The sequence below is a fragment of the Melopsittacus undulatus genome, chromosome 15 (assembly GCF_012275295.1).
Source record: "Melopsittacus undulatus isolate bMelUnd1 chromosome 15, bMelUnd1.mat.Z, whole genome shotgun sequence".
NCBI lineage: Eukaryota > Metazoa > Chordata > Aves > Psittaciformes > Psittaculidae > Melopsittacus > Melopsittacus undulatus.
In genome coordinates, this window is record NC_047541.1 from 4,419,268 (window position 1) to 4,434,894 (window position 15,627).

The following is a 15,627-nucleotide window of genomic DNA, read 5'->3' on the forward strand; positions in this document are numbered from 1 at the left end:
CTGCTTCGCTCTGAGCCGTGTGGTTTTCCCATGGTAGGGGTTTTGTCGCTGTTATTAACTAATGAGCCGATTCTTTTGCCATTTTTAAATAACTGTATTTTTCCTGCAGTGCGAGAAAAGGAAAATGTCTTTTCTTAATAGCTCAGCTCTCAAAAGTCATTGAAGGCGTGAATTTCCCATTCTTTCTCACAAATGTGTGGATTACCACACTTCTTATTACTAGGACTTGAATTGCTGAATCATGGAAGGAGGGTAATAGGAAATATTTGCATACACGATGCTGGGAAGAAGGGAAAAGGCTGGGTTTAAAGCTGCTGGAGTGCTTTTGGTCCTTTCGCTGCAATGTTGCATGGGGTCTGTGATGCAGGATGCGGGATGGACTGTGGCTCTGCTGCCCACCGTGCCCATCCACAACATGCAGCCTCAGCAAAGCACTGATTTACTCTGTGTGTGTTGTCCTCTGTGCACCATCGCTCTCACCTGTTGCAGTGAGGGCTGGTGCTGAGGCAGCTTTTCTGCTCCGGTCCACAGCACTTGTATTTTCAATTACTGTTGATCACCTCTGGTACAGTGTCTGCCCCATGCTGGTGGGGTCAGACATGAGTTAGCTGCATGTGTCACTGTGTTAAAAGAGATAATCGCATTGTCTTTGGAGGGATGGTGAGGATGGATGTTAGGGCCAGCCCCCCACCAGTTTAGAACCAGCACCTCTCCTCCCTCTCCCAGGATGAATAAATCATGGGCTTTGCCATCATGGTCTTTCAGCCCAGGTAATAGCTCTCATCTGTTGAGATGCTGCAGCCACTTGTGCTCTGGATCCAAGCGCCTCTTTGGATCCAGGGGCTTTTCCACAGGGCTCCATAGAGCGACAGCTCATTAAGCAAGACCCTGTTTGGATTGCCAACCCCCTTTGATTCTTCCTGCATCATCTTTTGCCACATCCTGGCTCCACGTCCTGGGGTCGGGTTTTATTATTTTATAGGTGCTGTAACGTTTGGACAGTGTCATGTGGTGATGGCCAGCATGGTCTCACCACCATCCTCCTCCTCCTCCTCAGAGGGATGCTCTTCAGCAGCAGCCTGGGAGCTGGGCTCTTTGCTAGAGTGGCCTGTGTTTAGGTGTGTGGTCTGGCCAATAGATGGTATTTGGGCTAAGGAGTAATGAGTTTACTATACTTAGTGTATGTTGACAAGCACTTTCCCCTATGCATATAAACTTGTGACTTTCATTGGTAAATAATGGGGGGGAAATAAGCAGTGTGCCTGTGCCTAAAGGCTTGGCTCTCCCTGGCCTTGCTCTTGGATGCCAGGCAGCCTTTAGAAGACCTACAGAGACCAAAAGGGTCTCTGCACTTTGCAGGGGTGCAGACCTGGGTGCTGCTACCTCTGCCACAGCCCTGGCCGACCACCGAAGTGCATGACAGGGATTGGAAGGGTACAGAGGATAATTGTCACCCAACAGATTATTGTTTTTGGAAGAGCAGAATCGAAATGTATTGAACTTTTCAGTGTCCCATACCCCTTTAAATGTTTCAAGTGCATTCTCACTGATGGGTTACCTTTTCTTTCCCCTCAAGCTATAATTAGTGTCCTTTACACAGAATTGCCTTAGAATTGGATTTGAAGAAGATAAGAATCAAATTACCAGTATTTATCTTGTAAATTCCAAAAGATCTACTGAGAGGCACTGCAGAAAGAGGATTTTTAAAGCTCCGTGCTCTGAAAAGGCCAAGGCTCCTGCAGGTCCCTCTGAAAACTTCCCTCTTGTGCAGGCTGGCAGTGCCAGGGGGGAAAAGGGAAGCTCTTTCCCCAGTGAGACCCGGCTGGTGAAACACATCCAGATATGGATGATGACCACTGGGGTCTGTGAGCTGCAGGCAGTGGCTCCTGCTTTTGCTGTGGGGCCGCAGGGGCTGACTCAGGGCCAGCATCCCCTCTGCCCAGTGTGTTTTGCTGGTCCAAGGGGGGTCACTGGGTGCAGGATGGCAACGATCCCACAGGCTGGAAGTGTGAAATGGTCTGACTTTGGTCTTTCACTTTCATAGCTGGTCCTGGGCAGGCTGGAGAAGTCTTGGGAAAGCAGCTGCTTTTCCCTGCTCCTGCCCAGCTCTGCTGGGCGCCGCTCGGATGACAAGGCAAGAGAAGCACCAGAAATGAATGGATGGAGGTAATTTCGGTGGGCTCTGTTTTGACAGAAATTAAGCATCTGAATTTAAATGAAGGAGACAGGGAGCCCGGGCGGCTGGGACTATATGTTCATAGCGTAAACAGTTGCAGAAGAAGATTAATAGCATCTGTGTAAACAGCCCATCGCAGCAGCGAGAGCTGGGGAGGTTTGGATCGTTGGGAAGTCCTGAGGATGGTGGGAGGCATTAGAGGCCAGGCCTCACCTGCAGCACCTTCAGCCACCCCATCCATCCCATGGTGAATATTTCAGGCGCCCTCCCTCAGCCCCGCTCTGCTCTCTCGCAGTAAATTACATATTAAAGTAGCCTGGTAACTGAGCACTGGTTGCTGCGCGATAAGCTCCGGGAAATCGATATGTTTGCCATGTGCCTGCTTGTTTATGACACCTGCCTGCAGAGCAGTTGAGCAATGCTCTGCATGCCCAGGCCTCCCTGAAACCCAGCCTGCCCTCACAGGGGAGGTGGCAGCAGCACCTATGGATGGGTTTGCTCCCCAAGCCACCAGCAGCATCCTGTCCCAGGGCAGGTGTTTAATGATAGTGAGCATGGGGAGGCTTGCAGGATCAGGGATTAGGTTGTGTCTTCATCCATCTCTGGGGCTTCTCCCAGCCCCTCTGCAGGTTTCTGCTCCACTTCCATTTGTCACCTCCCTGTAGCTGGTACAGGGATTTGCAGACTCAATTTGTGTACCTGGGAATGGAGGCTTCATGGGGGGAGGTTGGCATCTTTGGAGTGTGATGCCACATGAACTGGTGGGGACCGTGTGGCTAAGGACAATTGAATGCATTCTGGTGCGCAGGGGATGCCCCAACAGTGGTGGAGGCTCCCATCCCATTCATCTTGTGGCTGGGACTACCCCTGATGCAAGGACCACCTGAAGTCCCTTGACTTCAGAGCCCAGATGCTCCCAAGGTTTGGGTGCTGTGCCTGTGCCGAGGGTCGGTGCCTGCCTGGCTGCATCCCCTGTGCCAACGCTGCTTTGGGGTGGGAGCAGGCAGTGTTCCTGGGAAACCTCCCATCAGCAAGCTGTGGTAATTGACCCCTTGACCCAGATATGAAGTTGGGAGGTAAGAGACACGACTTGTGAGATCTTTGTGAAACTGTTGACCTCTCACAAGATTAACTGGGAGATAATGGTAATTATAAACAGGTTACGGTGGGGCCAATCGATAGTGAACTTTACCTCCTGCCTAAAACTGAAGGTCGGTGTTTTACTGCAGCACAGATAACTGCGGTGGGTTTTCACACCATCACGAGCCAGTGAACATCGCCATACATAGGGAATCCATGAGCTGAGGGCAGGTGCTTTCCATGGGCAGCTCAGGATGGGTAAAAGGGACCATGGGATGGTTCAGCTCCTCACTCCAGCACAGGGTTTGTGATGTTGGGTCCTGTGAGTAAACATTGCTGTGGTACAGGCAGCATCCCCAGTGCTGTACCAGCCTGGACAGTGGCATCCTGGTATGCTCATCAGGAACAGGGAATGCAGAGGACTGGCAACAACTCCAAGAGGCACTTTCTCTTTGCCTTGCTTTTAATTGCATGCTTTCACTTTTTATGTATAAAAGATCGTCCATTTAATTAACTCGAGAATGCAATTTCAAAAACACTAATGCTTTACACATGACGGCTCTTAAAATAAGAGTAGTGTTCCAGTGGCATGCCGTGCTTCTTCCTCTGCCTTGGCCTCTTGTGGGTTGCTTTGGAGAGAAACTGTCTCCCCGCTCAGCAGCCTCTGGTTCTTGAATAGGAATTGAGAAGATTTGGGGTAGCTGATCCTAGGTTTACCTTGTTAGTGTGTCCAGGCTGGCAGGAGCCTTCCTTAGCTACAGAAGACAGTGACTCCATCAAGAAAACCTTTGTCTTTCCATGGATGTTACCTGTTAATCTCCAGCTCACAGCACCGTGAGCATCTTCTCCACAGAGGGAGTGGGTTGGCATCACTCAGCACTCAGTACATGTGGTGCGGGTGCTGGTCAGGGTCTGCCCTGGGTGCTTGGGGATGCTCAGTGAGCAGGGCTGGAGGGAATTTGGTTTCATATCTGCAAGCACCTCTCAAACCTGTGCTAGCCTCAGCTTTCTCTTTCTTACCTTGTGTTAATGGAGCTGCTTTATAATGATGCACCTCTGGGCATGGGGTGCACCCTCACCGTGACCCCTTGCTTTGAACTCCCCTTTGGACCTTTCAGAGTTGTTAGCCTTTACTGGGCACCATTATTCAGTACCAAATGGATGGGGTGGGACAGACGAGGATGGTGGTGCGGTTGGTCCAGACGGCTCATCCAGAACCTGCCTGCCCTTGTTGGTGTGAACCCCTCATTGGAGCCTGATAGCCCCGAGGAGCCCAGAGCTGACTCTCCTGCAGTCATTGTGCTATCAAAGGGGGGTTTGGAGGCAGCTTTGGGGTGGGGGGAACCCCTGTTCTTCCTTCCCTTCTGCATTAATGTGCACCTGCCTTTCCCCCAGGTTGGAGCAGGGAAACCCAGTGGGAACTTTGAGTCAAGTCCCTGGGTTTGTTGTTAAAAACCTGCACGCACCACCTCCCCACCCCTTTTCTCCCTTTTTTTTGTAGCTTAGAAACCTCTCTTTGTGGCAGAAGGCTGGGAGGGTTTGAATACCACATCCAGGCGTAGGAGGCTGACTGAGACCATACGGCTTTATCATTCATTAATTCCTGTGCTCATTCATCCCCCTATTTAAACTCCTCTGTAAAGACGGGAGCTACAGATGGTCTTTTGGTACCCGCTTTAGCCTGCAGACCTTGGCCCCGACAAAGGGGTACAGAGGGAGCAGCAGAGTGTACAAAATATTTCCAACCATTAGAAATCGAGGTCTCATTGACCGGCGGCTCCTGTTTTGAAAGCGAATTTATGCAGGAGCATCATAACCCACCAGACGGGGCATTGCCAAGCACCGGCTCTGAGCGAGGGGCGAGCTGCCCGGAGCCGCAGTGGTTCTGGAGCCATTGTGTTGTATAGGGTAAAACTGCTTCCTCCACCGAGCACCCGCTCCCTGTCTGGTGAGGGGAAGTGATAATGGCCTTTTTTCTGTCCATGTTAATTTGATGCTGGATTGCTGTTGCTGCTTGTCTTGTAGAATGCGTTACCGTTACCATTTGGATGCAGAGGAGCTCTTCATCAGGGGCTGTAGTGATAAGAGAAGGGGTGATAGGTTCAAACTGAAACAGAGATTTAGGTTGGATGTAAGGAAGAAAATCTTTACTGTGAGAGTGGTGGGACACTGGCCCCAGCTGTGTTTAAGGCCAGGCTGGACAGGGCTTGGAACAATCTGGTTCAGTAGGAGCTGTCACTGGGTGTCCTCCATCCTTTCTGCTGGAAAGTTGGGACCAAAACTTTTCTCAGGGGGAAACCAAATCCTGCGATCTTGTTTTTACACATGCTGTGCTTAAATATTAAGACCAATTGAGCAAATTGCCTTTTAACTGCCTTTATTTGCTTTCATTAACGCTATAATTTAAAACCTCCCTAATTTGCATGGAACCTGTTGTGCACGTTGGGCAGGGGGTGAGGCTCTGAGTGAGCAGTGAGCAAGGCTCCTGGGGGAGGCTGCAGCAACACCCGGCTCCTGGCTTCGGGACGCCGCGTTCCCTTGGCCGGGGCCGGGGAGCAGAGCGTGCCGGCAGCGCTGGCGTCCTGCTCCCAGCTTGGCTCGCCCGGAGCCTGTTTATTTATGTTAAAGCAAAACAAGCCATGGGCTGAGCAAAGCTCATTACAGAGCACTCGAGGCAGCTCTTGTGGTCCTGCGGGATGTGAAACCGCAGAGGAGCGAGCTGCCAGCCTCGTGCCCCCATCACCCTGCCCCGCTGCGGCACTGCCTGCAACCTGCCTGCAGCCTGCCTGCAGCCAGCGGCATCTGCTCGCATTGTTCTTCCATGAGATGACAAGTTTCCAGCATGATTCCAGTGCAGATGTTTGTGCGGTTCCGGGAGCGAGGCCAGCCCGGATGCTGTGCAGGCGATGCAGACAGCCCTGCGTGCCGTGCCGCACCGCGCCGTGCCGGCAGCTCCACCAGGGCTCGGGGCTTGTTCGACACCTCCTGCTCCCGTGGTCCTTCCACAGAAACATGTTTTCCATAGGAGGGTTTTGCTGCCGGCTGGACAGCACTGGCCTCAGGCCAAGCCCTGGCTCCCTGCTCCATCCCGGCTATCCGCATGGACGCTGTCCTGCTCGGCCAGGCTCCAGCCTCTCCCACCCCACTTGCATCTCCCTTGTTTTCAGCAGCACGATGTTGTGCCTCTGAATGGCCAATAATGAGCATTTTGTGTCTCCACCTTTGGAGCTCGGGTGGGTACCAGGTGGTTTGCATGAACAGCCCAAAGTGCTCCTTGTTCTCCTCATCACTGTCCCCACATTCCTGGTGATCCTGGTCTTTGCTGTTGGAGCATCTTGGGAGGGCACTTGGCATCTTCGGGAGAGAAGAGCTCTGCTGTGGTGCTCTGTTGTTGGTTATTGATGCTGATACTGGGCATAAACCAAATGGTGCTGGGGTTGGGGTGCCCAGCTCTCCGTCCCCAGGCTGCGGTGTCACCAAGTCGCTCCTCCTGCTGCCACCTTCTTGCTCTGGGCACTTTGGGCTCTCATCAAAGCCCAGTGCAGTTCAGATGCATTAATTTACTGGCTTGACAAGGTGCATAATGTTCATCTCCTGGCTTCTAATTGGAAATAATTAGTTCTTTATCAGCCCAGGAGCTCCTGAGGTGGTGGCACAGACTCGGGCACAGGCAGCAGTGCTGGTGGGGGCAGGAGGAGACCAGCCCATGGCCAGGAGAAGTTCCAGGACTCCTTTTGGAGTGTGGCTTTTCCAGCCCATCCGAGGGCAGCTCTCCCTGCCCAAGAAGGGCTGCGAGCAGCCGATGTTACGGTTTCATTAATCAAAGACACTTCCACTGCCCCTTTACAGCAACACAACTGCTGTGGCTGTCCCTGGCTGACAGCTCCCTAATTCATCTTCCCAGGAAAGGCAGGGGACCTGCTGCTGCTCACTGCTCGCACCGCACACACTGCACCCATCGCCTGTCTGGTGCCATGGGTCCATTTGAGGTTTGCTTGGCAGGGTTCAGCCTGGAGGCAAATGTTGACACTGATGGAGGGAGCATCTCTGCTGATGCCCGAAACACAGGGTAGAACCTGGTTGTGTGCCTGATATCTGCATCCTGGGAGCCTGCAGCAGGGTATGGGGTGGCACATGGAGCTGGCAGCAGCTGGTAGGGATTGGGCATCCTTAATTCTAGCCACAAAACCACAGTGTTTTGGAGTTGCTAATAATCAGAAAGTGTTTTCATCAAAGTGCTGTATTTGTCTGTGCGCTGACATCTGGAGAGTGGAGATAGATACTTTCCTTAAGACTGTATTTCCAAGCCACGAGCTCTTCCCTGGCTGTTAATTAATCCTTTGTAGTTTAGCGACTGATGAAATCATGACTCTATGAAATTTTAATCCTTGCGCTGCATAGGCACAACCGACATTATCAGAGGACCCCAGGTGTGCGCTTGAAATTAGTTTGTTGAATCTCTTGCATATTTGATTACCTTGTGAAACTCCTTGGGATCTGGGCCACTCGTGGGAAAGGCAGCTTTTGTCTGGAATTTGTGCCTGTTTCTGGGGATGTGCAAGGGAGAGGCATCAGCAGGTCCATAAGGAGGGGAGGGAAGCACCCATCTGCCTGGACCATCCTAGGCATCCTGACACCTTCCTGGAAAGCATCTGATGCTTTTCATGTGTCTCGAATGGAACCGTGGAGTAGGTTTGGGTTGGAAGGGACCTTAAAGCTCATCCAGTCCTAACCCCTGCCATGGGCATGGACACCTTCCACTAGAGCAGCCTGTCCAAAGCCAGGCATCCTGACCATCCCCTGTGGTTAGGAGGGATGATCGGCCGAGGCTGCTGCTTTGCCATTGCGGTCCGTACTGGTGCTCCACCGGCACGCGTGCTGCGAAGGACACCAGCTGATGATGTATTTTTAACCTTGGAATCCATGAACTGCTTATTATTTCTGAATTAGGCATCCAAACATCTGCAGGATCGCGCTGCTGCTGCGCAGATGTACCCGGCGCTAAGGTCACTTTGCCTCTTTGTCGGGATTGTCTTATTCCAGAGCGTGAGCTCCTGGGGCTCTGACACCCGTGTCATGTTTGCTCAGCACCAGTCCCAGCGATGCCCAGTGCAGCCCTGCAGGGTCGGTGCTCTTCCCTTCTCCCCCGCTCTCCGTACGTCAGCGTCGCCAGATGCCCAGAGAATGGGGATGATGATTTTGGGAGCTGAATTAGCGCTGGTTGTTCTAAGCGGGGCTGTGATGCGTTAACCCCTCAGTGCCTGTGCTCAGGACTGGTGAAGGACAGTGTGAAGCTGTGGAACTTCTCTCTTTGGTCTTGAGTATTGGCAATGCTGCCACTTGGTTCTGTTGCTTTGCAACAGAGAAAATCATGTCATAGCAGCAGTCCAATTCCAGCTCTGAAAGCCAAGGCTGGGTCTGGAGTTGGGGCAGGATCTGTTCCAATGTGGTCCATCTGCAGTGGGTGGGAGATGTTCCCTGGTGCACTATCTCTGTGTGAGCCTGTTGATCCCCTTCCTTGGTCGGGCTGAGACACACAAGAGCACTGATGGGGATAAAGCTCTGTCCTGGGAAGTCCTGTTCAATAATGAATACTGAACACTGATCTGAAAGCAGGGCAGTGGCATAAATCTAATAACAGTGTGTTTGCTGCCCTGTTTGCTGTGGCTGGCTTGTCTTTCCCCAGCCCATAGGCCTGAACATGCTCTGGGGGTCCAGTCGGAGCAGCCGGTGGAAGATGCTGCCAGCATGTGCAGTGCTGAGGCAGACAGTAAATGCAGGGGGTGTTTGGTCTGTTGCAGTGTTAATTCACATCTGTTTGTGTGCAGGGGCTTAGGTCATGCTGGTGGTGGTTGTTGCTTGGTTTCTCTGCAAGGTGAGGCAGAACAGGAGGGATCTTCATCCCTTTAGCAAAGGGGAAGCAGTGTTGGCATCGTGCTGAAATGATGTCACGATACAGCATCTGGTTTGGGCTCATAAATTAGCTCATGGTAAATATAAATACGGTACAGGCAGGGCATTCCAGTGCACTCTATTGATAGCCCTGCCCTCCACCCCCTTCTTTATAAAAACCCTTCAGAAATAGTAAAATCTTTATTTCCAGCCCCTGTGAGGTTTATTTCATATTTGTTTGAGCCTCAGGGGCGGGTTGAGGGCAAGCTTTAGTTATTTATTTATTTTCTCCTTCGTAATTTATTAAAGCGAAAGGAAGGTCTCGGCTCCCTTCCCCCTTCCCCATGCCCTTAATAGCTCTCCTGCTATTTTAATCCTCCGGCTGGGAGCGAGGGCAGAGCGGTGACCGTGCAGGAGCCGAGCGGCCTCAGCGCCGAGTCCCATGGCCGTGCCGCTGTCACCAGTGTCATGAATAGTGGTGCTGGTGCAGCATCACCTCCCCCGGCACGATGCACATCTCCCATCAGAGGGTGTATGAGGTGGTTTTGCAGGCAGCTCGCTGCCCGCTGACCTTGGCTTTCCATGAGATCCCCGCTGCAATGAGACGTGGCACCACTGCCTCTATCTTGATAAAATAGATCAGGGGATGAATTGATTTTCATATCGATCTGCCTGGGTGAGGGGGGCACAGGGTGGGAATCAGGTGACGCGCTGGTTTTGGGGGAACTACTTAACCCGCTTGCACTGGGGATGCGAAGCTGCTGGTCCCAGTTTGGGTGTCCAGTGCTGTGCACTGGTGATGGGGATGCACCGGCAGCAGCCTCCCCTCTGCCAGGGCACCACTGTTACAGCCTGGTGTAAATAAAATCAGAAGGCTCCTATAAAACTCTGTTATTGCTGTGGCACAAAGTTAGAACCGCTTGAGGTTTCTGCTCCCCGGCTCTCGTGCACAGCAATGAATATTTTATAGGAAAGGAAATACTTAGCGTCTGAATCTTTTTATAGTGCTGCTGCTCCCGCAGACAGTAACCTGCCCCTCGCCCGCTGCAGCCCCTCACAGCCTGACAGTGTGGGGCTGAGCCCCTGTGGCTGCATTCTCCAGCTCCACATCCCCGAGGAGCACAACAGGACAGGGGCATGCAGCAGGATGAGGGTCTTGACATGTTGCACAGGCATTGGGAGGTGCGAGCAAGATGCAGGATGCAGAATTCAGGAGGGCAGATTTCTCTCTGTGCCTTTTGCTTTCAAGTCAGTGCAGGACTCTTGATGTTGCACTAATGTGTAGTTTGTCTTGCTTGTAACTTCCTGGGACTCTGTTGTGATGCACCAGCCCCATGATTCCCCTGCTGTGCTTGAGCTGCCAAAGTATAGTGCGGGAGGGGTGAAGCCAGTGCTGTGCAAACCACCAAAGCCACTTGGTGCTGGTGTCCATAGGCCAGGCACGTTTGCAGCAGCACACCCTGCTCTGGGCTTCGCCTCGGTTCCCTGCTCCAACAGGTATGGAGCACAGCCTGGCTGCGGTGGAGCCTGTCCTTGGTGAGCAGGGGATCTGTGCCTCTCCCCGGTAGCCGCTGCCCTGCCAAGCTGCGCCCCAGCCCGGAGATGACAAAGTGCCCTTTAGTTAATTGCAGAACGGATCGCCTGGAGTTAAAAGTTCTGATTTATACGACTATGGCTCTAACTGCTCAATAACATGGGCCCGTAATCTACTTTCATTTCAAACAGAAGGGTGATTTATGGGGCAGCATGCCGCTTTCGCTCAGAAATGAGGTGTTCAACATATGCTCTGTTGACATAAATTTGGAATTTATCGCTCCTGTCAAAACTGCCTGTTGGACAAAGGTGCGCATTAAGGCAATAAATGGCTCGGAATAGTTTTCTGTCAAATTTCCTAACCATTGTATTCACTCTGTTTGAGGGGGAAAATATACACTTAAAAGTAATCAAACGGCCAAAAGCCATGTGTCTTGTTTGGCATGGAGGGAGGGGGGGGAGGAGAAGGGGTCTCCTCCCAGCTCCCCAAAACAGGCATCAGGGAGGGGCCAGGCAATGGGAGCCCCTTAGAAATAGCAGAAGGTCTTTGGATGCTGGATGTTGGTGGTGAGCTGCGTGCAGGGTCTTTGGGTACCAGTGCAGCCCCGGGATGCTCTGCAGAGCCCCCGCATCCCCTGGAAGCAGGCAGCAGCGTTTGCCACCGATCCTGGCCCTTAACACAAAGCACCCTGTGGGGAGAACCCATAATTTTTACACGGCACGGCCTCGCTGGAGTCGCTGTCCCTTTGAAGTGCCTCTTGCGGGGCATTTACAGGCCCTTTTAATTACCAGCAGCTTGCAAGGGGCCAGCCTCCCTCACAGCTTTTGTTTGCTGGGTGGGGAGGGGGCATTGCCCCAGCACCACTTTGTGTCCTGCTTGGACAGCCCTTTGCCCTGCACTAGGGCTTGCTCGGGTCAGTTCCAGCCTCGGGATTCCCGGGCATCCTTGTCCCTCTGTGCTGGAGCATCCTTCAGGAATGTCTGTGACTTGGAGGCATTGGCCATCTCCATGTCTCTGTGTACCTTGAGCATTGTGTTGAGTGGGAATTACAGGGGGAAAGGTGCTGTTCCTGATGTGCTTCTCCCCATCCCACTGGTGCCTTCTCAGCTGATGCACTCGCAGGGACCTTGCAGGAGAAGGGGAGTGTGTGGAGCAGCATCAGGTTGGAATAATAAAACATAGTTTATCTGTTCACACTCAACTTGGGGCAGCCTTGCAGAGCTGTGATGTATTCTAACACCCTCAACTCCCCCCGCACCCCCCTTTCTGTAGGCACAACTTTAGAAGAATATATTGATCCTTCCCCTCAGATCTTAACAGCCCAAGCAGCCGTAATACCTTGCTTACATCTGCCAGGTTTTTGTGCAGTTCTGCAACATCTCCTTAATCCGGCGAGCAGAAATAGAACGTTTCAATCATATTTTGCTACCGGGAAACCAAGCAGATAAAGCACTTTAAGACCTTGTTGAAAGGGACCGTGCAAGATGGCGAGCGATAAGATGGTCCTGCAGGCAGGCGCTGAACGGAAAACTTCTGTTGCCACTGAAATTTGTTGATAGAGATATTGCAAATAAATTACTCTTTGAGCACCCGATGCCTTAAGACAATGAGGAGCCAACAGGGCTCAGGGAAGGGATAGCATGGGTGGATTTTGGGCACTCTGCTCTTGAGTTTCTCCTTTCTGTGCTGGGGAAGGTGGGAATGGAGGTCTGCCCACGTGCCCTGGCTTGGACTGTGCTGTTGTCCGTCTCATGATGGACATGGAGGATGAATGGCTGCCCCTGGGAAGGTGATCTTGGGTTGACCCAGCTTTTGGTATCCATGATCGGAGCAAGGTTGCTTTTGCTGTTACTTCTATAGGCTTGGGTGATGCAGAGAAAGGAGACCTGTGCTTTTGTTTCCACCCTGTTTCTTGAGACTCACTGTAGAAAACCTCCAAACCTCCACGTTTCCCTTGGACTAATTAACCAATTACACTTTAATTCAGTAAAAGGCCTTCCATGCTCTGAGAGGCTGACGCTGGCACAGGGATGCTGCGCCCTTCCCAGCAAAGTGGTTTAAACCCAGCACTAAGTGCAGGAGCGAGCAGAGCCCGAGCCGGGGGAGCGTGACAGGCATGTCCCTAATTAAACATGCAGAGGGAGGAGGTTGTCGCTCCTGGAGCTGACTTGCTGGCAGCACCAGTCTGTCAGGAGGATGGGGGTTTATTTATTTTTGCAAGGCAGATAAATCCTTTGGATTGTAAACCTTCTTGGCCTGAATTCGTGCATGACTCTTAATCCTCCACTATGACACAGTGAATTCAGGACAAGCCTGATTAATAATTACATTATACAGCAAAGTTGAGAGTTGAAGCCGACCCCTGCTCTTTTCCTCCCTGCTGCCTTTCTGCTCCTCTGCTGAACATCACTGTGTCTCCTCCCATGGGCCAACAGTTCCTGCGCTGCTGCTCAGCATCCCTGGAAAGCAGGATGGCCGGGTGGGATGCAGAGCTGGCTGCTTTGCACAGGGACATGCTTGCAGGAGAATTGGAGCCTGTGCAGCACCCGACAGGGGAGGGTTTGGGGCTCCAGCCTCTCTGCAGCTGCAAGGGATGATCCTGCTAGGGCTTGGAGCAGCAGCAGCTTCATGCAGGTAAAGCTCACACTTGAAGGGGGGAGTACAGCTCACACCGAGGTAAATCTCCCTCTGGGCCAGGTGGAAGGTCCTTGTACAGCCTGAGCCCTCCTGCTCAGCATCCAGCCTTGGACAAGAGCGTTTCTGTTTTGTCTTTGGCAACAAGGCAATAAAAATACGCTCGTCTCGCTGCAGGGCCATGATAAATGGTGGATGCGATCAGAGGTCGGCACGCAGCAATTTGCTGTGTTGCTCCTCAAACACATACAAATACTTCTCTGTTTACAGCATCTGATTTTGAAACTCTGCACGTGTGCCTGGCGCAAGCCGAGCGGCCGCCGAGGTGTGGCTGCTCCAGCAGCCAGTGCACCGGATGGAAGCATCTGGGACCGGGGGGCTTCTTGTCAATGCTGCCATCGAGTACAGGGCTGGGTTGCTTTGCTAAAGTGTCTGTTTATCACCACCAATGTGGTGAGATAAAGCAATGAGCACTGTTCCAGGTGTTGCATATCCTCTGTGCTCTTGGAGTGGTGGTTTAGAGAGGAGCCATGCTTGGGAGAAGGAATTGTTCAGGGAGAGAGACCACTCTTGGCTGGCAGTGATGCCTCAGGGAGTGAGATGGAGCTTGGCTGGGCTGCACCCCTGCCCAGGTCTCTGCAAGCACTGCCCCATTGCAGCTTCTTTCAGCTCACTAAGAGCTCCAGCATGCCATGGTGGTTTGGTACCCAAAGATGGAGCAGCAGCATCCTCACAGCAAAGACAGGGAAGCAGCATGGGGTCTGGCTGCTGTGGCCGAGCCCACCACCCACTGCACACGATGGCAGGGAGATGTGGTGATGGGTACCCAGGTACAGGGCCATGCTCAGCCCTTGGCACAATGCGGGATGGACGATGCAGCCGGGAGGTTGCGTAAGGCGCCTGGGTGTAGCTCAGTCTGTACCTCGTGGTGCCAGGAAATGGTGAGTGGCATGTTTCCTGTTTGCGAGCTGGTGGTTAAGGTTTCTGCTTATGAGTTGTGTCATGCTGAATTTGGATGGAAATTGGGATTCGGTTACAAACGCATACAAACAACCTCTTAAAATCTTTTTTTATTCTTATTTCTTTGGAGTACAGTACCTTTTTCAGCAGCACTCGGTGCATGGCGGGGGGGGGAGTTTGCCAGCACATCCTTTGCATTAACTCCTGATTTCAGATTCATCAGGTTTATTTAAAGGCTGCAATTATAGTTATAATGACAATCACTAAAGAGGAGAAGACAACCTTGCCAATGGGGAGTCACACAGGACCTCCCCTCCATGCCTTTCCTGCAGGGCTCCTCAAACCGGGACCAGTGCAGGGCAATGTGTGGGGTGCATGAAGTATCAGTGATGCTTCAGCTGAGCTTTCCCCGTGCACAGGAGGACTAACCCCTCTCTCTTGTTCCCCAGGAAGCTGCACAGTGGGATGAAGACGTACGGATGTGAGCTGTGCGGAAAGCGCTTCCTCGACAGCTTGCGGCTGCGAATGCACTTACTGGCTCACTCAGGTGGGTCGGGATGGGGCACACGGGTGGGATGGAGGATGGAGGGTGGGATGCTCTCTGTGCTGAGGTGCTGTGCCTGCCGGGCTCACACATCCCATCAGCAGGAGAAGCACGTGGCACCGGCTGTGCCCTTCCCAGGGCAGCACATTGCAGCCTTGGCCTCCAGTGCCCACTAATTTGATGGGTTTAATTTTTCTTTATTGGAATTTGTTTTCAATTCCTTAATTGGGGGAATATTTTCCGGGCTGAGCAGCTCAGAATAACAAACTGTGCACGCAGGCAGCTGTGTGTTGTGTTGGTCCAGCCCCACTTGTTCCGTGAGCATCACCTCCGTGCTGGATCCCATGCGCATCCCAGCGCCGTGCTCCCTGCAGACAGGCGCCCACCGCACTTCCATTAGCAGAACTGCTGTGGAATTAGGCATTCTCTGCCTAATGAATGTAACCAGCAGGTTCACATGATGCAGGCCCTTTAATTAAATAGATAGGGAACGGCTAGAGCACTGTGCTGGTGGGAAGACTTGTGCTTGGCAAGTCAGTGGAGGCCAATGTTTGGGTACATGGGCCCTTGTACAGCAGGGGGTTGAGGTGAAAAAGTGCAGGTGGCCACAGGACCCTCTGCTCGAATGTAGGTGGGAGCCCTTGTCCCACTCCTTCAAGGGCAAATCATTGGGGTACAAGTACTGAAGCCAAAGCTGTGCTTGCAGTGGGCTTTGCAAGGAAACTGGATTGTATTTTACATTTTTAATAGATTTTTGCCTCTTTTTTCCCCTAGTTTGGTGTCCCTTTTTCCCCCACTGCCCTTTGT

General features: G+C 52.3%; 1 protein-coding gene across 2 annotated transcripts in view; it reads left to right on the plus strand.

Annotated features, from left to right (window-relative positions):
- Nucleotides 1-15,627, plus strand: part of ZBTB16 (zinc finger and BTB domain containing 16) — a 52,228-nt gene that overhangs the window by 12,064 nt on the left and 24,537 nt on the right. For both annotated transcript variants that reach the window (XM_034069571.1, XM_034069572.1), the window contains one exon: nucleotides 14,726-14,823. In XM_034069571.1, the coding sequence (XP_033925462.1) occupies nucleotides 14,726-14,823 (98 nt within the window). The remainder of the gene's footprint in view (nucleotides 1-14,725; nucleotides 14,824-15,627) is intronic.